This window comes from Nestor notabilis, unplaced genomic scaffold (genome assembly GCF_000696875.1).
Source record: "Nestor notabilis isolate BGI_N333 unplaced genomic scaffold, ASM69687v1 scaffold27916, whole genome shotgun sequence".
NCBI classification, from domain to species: Eukaryota; Metazoa; Chordata; class Aves; order Psittaciformes; family Psittacidae; genus Nestor; species Nestor notabilis.
The window spans coordinates 15,479-21,097 of record NW_009935043.1 but is presented as its reverse complement, the minus strand read 5'-3'; the positions used below and the strand labels follow the sequence as shown (position 1 = coordinate 21,097).

The following is a 5,619-nucleotide window of genomic DNA, read 5'->3' as shown; positions in this document are numbered from 1 at the left end:
CTTTCCCTAAGATGGTACATTCAGACCTGAAAAAACCAACATTATTGCTATAGGATGATGTTCTGCAGCTTTAAACCCTTCCGAAAAGCTACAGCTCATCCCTGAGGTTTGTTATCAGTTGTATGAGCTTTGCCAAACGCTCCCTCCCCACGAGACGATGGGAATATCCATTCATTATTCCTTATCAAACAGTTCTTCTGTTCCTCCCTTCGGAACTGAGAGAAGACATTTTGACCTCCAACTATTTAGAATTCTCTTGCTTGTCCTTTTACGCTCCGTAAGAGCATTTGTGGGATATTTGTAATAAATCCTGGAAGTCAGACAGCCCTGACCACTGCTCTGGTGCCAGCTCCTGCTGCCTGTTGCCTTCAGTGGCTCGTGCCTGGGAGATGACGTCTTCTCCAAGAACTGGTGCATTACTCACCCCTAGAAAGAGATTTGGGAGTCCCAAACCTCCTGTTCTTCTTCACCTCAGCATCTCAGCAGTTTAGGTTTAGAGATTCAGTTTGAGTTTCTGCAATTAATCACTCGCAGCTTCAGTTTAATGCAGGAATCCACCAACACGCGACACTTCAGTGGAGGGAAAGCAGATACTGCAGATCTGCTTTAAAAAATCCATTTAAGTCAGCAAATGAGTTAATCCGGATTAGCTTTCTGCACAGAAAGTGCATTAATAACGCTTGTGGAGCAGCTGAGGGCTGACCAGAGCCAGGACAGCATCAAACAGAGAGGCTAATCCAGATGACATGCTCCGAGGGCAGTGGCTTTAGGGAGACAGCTCATGTTGGATGGAGTGTAACAGCGAAGCCCCCAATGGGCAACAGAATAAATTACAGAGCACTCAGTGTCTTTGGAGCAATATTTGGGCCTATTTCAGGCATTTCCAGCCAGCCTTAAAGCTCACAGGTTGAAGGCGGCTGCAAGAACTGAGGGGAAATACACACAGATTGGGGAGTCATTAATAAGCACTTTGCGAACACTTCAAAGCAAGCTACGAACAGTGAGGACTTTCAGCCTTTAGGAGGACAAGGAAGTCTAAAGAGCTCCATGGCTTCACCAGAGCTTCCTGCAGTGTCTCCTGGAATGCTCTCTACTGCGCTGGTTGCTTCATGAATTATTAGTGGGAATGAAACCATTTACACCTCCTGGCTTTGGGATCGCAGGGCTTACCCTGTGGTTATTCACCTTCAGAGGTATGACACTGGCTCCCTGAAGAACGGCCTCCCAGAGGGATGAGACCAGGGACAAAGCCCTGGGGATGGAAGTCTTGTCCTGTGTGACTGTCCACCTGCAGAGCAGGCTGAGGCAGCACAGTGCTGCTGCACTACAAGCAAGTTCTACTGCAGTATCAATTCAAGGCCAGGTTGGACACAGGGGCTTGGAGCAACCTGCTCTAGTGCAAGGTGTCCCTGCCCGTGGCAGGGGGTTGGGACCGGATGAGCTTTAAGTCCCTTCCAACACAAACCATTCCATGATGCTATGAAAACCAGAAAGCCAAGATCCCACCCCAGCTCCACTGACGTTTCCTAGGAGCAATAAGCCAATAACCACAACAAGCAGCTACGGAATCCCCGTCCCCGTGCAAAGCACTTGTGTTGGCAGAGCTGAGTGTTACTCTGCCGCAGTGACAGGCGTGTGCAGCACTGCTGGATCCCGAGGGATGCAGCACAACCCCCTGGGCTGCAGTGTCCAGTGGCAAACCAGGCTGAGCAGAGCTTCCCAGCAGGTACTTACTGTGTGAGAAGCGCTGTGTGATGGGGGTGCCGGGGTAGGGGTAAGTGCGACTCTCCCACTGAATGTTTCCCTCTTGCACTGCTTTGATGAAGCCGTAATAACACTGATGGGCCACGCCTGGGGAGAAACGAGACATCAGCAAAATTGGGACACATTAGGAACAAACTGCACAAGCAGCCTGACAGCAACTAGAAAGAGCTCCTGTATTTAGACAGCCTGAGAAAGCTGGGCTGGGGCAGCTGGAGAAGAGAAGGCTCCTGAAGGGGACACCTTAGAGCAGCTCCAGTGCCTAAAGGGGCTCCAGGAAACCTGGAGAGGGGCTTTGGACAAGGGATGGAGGGACAGGACAAGGGGAATGGCTTGAACCTGCCAGAGGGGAGATTGAGATGAGCTCTGAGGCAGAAGCTCTTCCCTGTGAGGGTGCTGAGGCGCTGGCACAGGGTGCCCAGAGAAGCTGTGGCTGCCCCATCCCTGGCAGTGTTCAAGGCCAGGTTGGACACAGGGGCTTGGAGCAACCTGCTCTAGTGGAAGGTGTCCCTGCCCGTGGCAGGGGTTGGAGCTGGAGGAGTGAGACACTTGAAGGTCCCTTTCAAACCAAACCACTCTGGGATTCTATGATTATAAGTAAGCTGGTTGGAATTTGGAGGATAAAAGAGAATAGAAAATAGGGACTGGGCAAACGTGGCAATGAGCAACGTTCACTGAACCAATTCACTGTCTTTCTGCTGTCACCTCTAGCCTGGCAAACAAAGCCTCTGGGAAAGGGCAGCATGTGTGATGCTTCCACAGAGCTGGTTTTCATCCTCCTCTGCTGCAACTCAGCTCTGCTCTTCCCTAATCACACCCCAGAGGAGCAGCTGCCTTTCCCTTAACAGACTTTCCAGGATAAACAACATGCACCCTCCTAAAACATCATTCCTGCATGAGCTTTTTAAATGTGAGAGGAGCCATCAGTGCTAGCAGTCAGCGTGTCCCAGGTGAGAACATTCCTCCTCAGCTGTGGGAGGGAGGGGATCTGGCTGCCATCACTTCCTCATGGAGCAGCTCAGCCCCAGCACTGTGTATGGAGCACACGTGGCTGCGTGTGTGCTGTGAGGGGCTGGATCCTGCTCCCTGCCCAAAGAGGAGCCTCTGGAGAAGTTCTGCAGAAAACTTGGTGGCTTCTGCAGAGGATGCCACAACTTGCCAAGAGACTTTCCCAAGGATTTGCTTACTGGAAGCCTGGTGCTGGGAACAGCCCCAGTAAGGAATCACACTGCATAGAAAGCAGGAAGTTTTATTAATAATAAGAAATGAAACCCAGGGTCCTCGAGCAGCTGGTCCCAGAGAGTCACGCAGGAAACGGGAGCTAAGTAAAGGATTTGATAGCAGATGTATCCTGACAAACAGGAAAAATGAGCCAGGATTAAAGGAATCAATGCTTTACCTCGAGTGACCCCTCGCAGGTTGGCAGTTTCACTGCCCTTTTGTGCTGTGATGGCCACAAAACCAGCAGAGCTGCCCAGCACCACACATCCCTTGGGAGTGGGGACTCCAAGGACAGCTCCAAGGCCAGGCTGTGTCTCGGGCTGCTCATCCCTCCCCTCCACTGCAGGGATGTTTCCCACAGTCTCTTTAGGGGTGAATCACTGGGTGCTTGATTCCAGCTGCATCCTTTGCGTCTCTAAGGCTGCTCCAGGAACAAGCCCTGGGTGAGAAAGTGCATCCAAGCAGCAACTCAAGGGCTGCTGACACTTGAAATCCTAAGAATCCCAGCCTGGTTTGGGCTGGAAAGGACCTTAAGGTCATCCAGCTCCAACCCCTGCCACGGGCAGGGACACCTTCCACTAGAGCAGGTTGCTCCAAGCCCCTGTGTCCAACCTGGCCTTGAACACTGCCAGGGATGGGCCAGCCCCAGCTTCTCTGGGCCCCCTGTGCCAGCGCCTCAGCACCCTCACAGGGAAGAGCTTCTGCCTTATCTCCAACCTGAACTTCCCCTGTTTCAGTTTGAACCCATCACCCCTTGTCCTGTCACTCCAGTCCCTGATGAAGGTCCCTCTCCAGCATCCTTGTAGCCCCCTTTAGACTCTGGAAGCTGCTCTGAGGTCTCCAGCAGCTCCTCTTCTCCAGGCTGAACAGCCCCAATGTTCTCAGCCTGTCTCCACACAGGAGCTGCTCCAGCCCCTGATCGTCCTCGTGGCCTCCTCTGCACTTGCTCCAACAGCTCCGTGTCTTTATGCTGAGGACACCAGAACTGCACCCAGTGCTGCAAGTGGGGTCTCACAGAGCAGAGCAGAAGAGCAGGATCACCTTCAACCTGCTGCTCCTCCTCCTTTTGATGCAGCCTTTCAACAGGGGTGCAGGCTGCTGCTGACCCAAAATGATGCAAAAAGAGTCCTTTTGTGCTGCTGAAGTAGCTGTGCTTTATTTAATCTCCAGCCTGTCCAAGTCTGGGCAAGGCAGAAGGTGCCAGGAACCGAGCAGTGCTCTCACACGTGCAGAGGAGCCCACAGATGAGCCATGACCCCCCCCAACACTCACAGACATCTCTCACCTGACAGCTGCTCTGTGTTCTCCACTTGTGCAGCAGCATGCCTCATCCCTCTCAAAGCACATGTTCCCAATGGAAACATCATGGAAACAATACAGTGTATTCCAGAAACACGGGAGCAGAGCACTCAGGTTATATCCTTGTCCTAACTTTACCTACCTACCTGTCATATCATACCTATCTAGCATTAAAATATCCCCATGAGGCTTCAGGGTTAATGTTGTGTGGAAGCAAAGAGAAGTATCTGTGTCTCAGGGCTACTCTTTGAGGAAGCCTGAATATGTAGATCTATGTTAATGTAGATTTTATACAGCACTTCTCTTCAGCAGAGCTGTAAGAACCAGACAGAGTTTTGTTTCCAGCTGAAAGCACAAGCTTTGGGAAGGTTATTACCAAGCAAGATGTAAGGAAGCACAATCACAGCCACATTGGACGTGGGATCTGCTGGGTGGTGGAGGGAAGCTGAGTGCCAGGTCAACAGGGAGCATTCAAAAGCAACCTCAGTGAGCTGCTCTATCCTGGGCTTTGGGGGTTTCACTCCTTTACACTTCAAAGAGGCTGAAGGGCTCAATTCTTTGCTGTTCTCAGCAATGCCTTGAGCAAAGCAAGTGACCTGGTGGCTGTAGCTTCTGTTCTGGCATCTTGCAGGATTCAGATTTCCCAATTGAAGGGAAAAACAAGAAGTAAGGCTAAAACAAAGCTAAGAGCAGGTGGGTTACACATCCCCAACAACTGAAATGCCCCCTCAACACAGGGATCTGTACCTTTGATTAGTCGATACCACTGTTTGCAGACGAGGGCAGCAGTTTTGTGCTCCTGGTAGGGTGAGAGGAAAGAGAGGATATATTCCAAAACCTCTTCAGGAAGCTCCAGCATTGATCTGTTGTGCCTGGTCTCCTCCACCTCCAGCTCAGTGTGTGGCTCATCTTGCTCCATCGTCCCCTCCACCACAGCATCTTCTGGATCCACAGCCATGAAACCATCATCTTCACTGTCCGAGGAGCTGGCCATGGCATTCCACTTCACAGCTGCAGGAGGGGGGAAAGAGACAACACTGAGCTCACAAGGAAAATTAACAGCACCAGTGGCCCCAGTTGGTTGGTTTGCACTGTGGGGCCAGGCAGTGATGGTGAAAGGGATCCCCATGGAACTGAGAGCAACCTGAGGTGAGACAGGATGGAAGTGACAGCTCTGCAGCCCCTGCTCCCCTGGAAACCAGTTCTGCCAGCGAGGCTGCTCTGCCCTGAGAAGCACATGGGGGGAAATACCCCTGTTCCATTCCCCCTTAACATCCCCTTTTTGTCTTTACTTTTTATAGAATCCCAGCCTGGTTTGGGATTCCTCTGGCCTCACTC

General features: G+C 51.6%; 1 protein-coding gene across 1 annotated transcript in view; it reads right to left on the bottom strand.

Annotated features, from left to right (window-relative positions):
* FBXO42 (F-box protein 42) overlaps positions 1–5,275 on the bottom strand; it is a gene marked incomplete at its 3' end in the record, with an annotated part of 31,733 nt that extends 26,458 nt beyond the window's left edge. The window contains exons 1-2 of the mRNA XM_010017622.1: positions 5,029–5,275; positions 1,735–1,851 (exon numbers count right to left, since the gene is read on the bottom strand). Coding sequence (XP_010015924.1) covers positions 1,735–1,851; positions 5,029–5,275 — 364 coding nt within the window. The remainder of the gene's footprint in view (positions 1–1,734; positions 1,852–5,028) is intronic.
* Between the last annotated feature and the right edge of the window lie 344 nt (positions 5,276–5,619).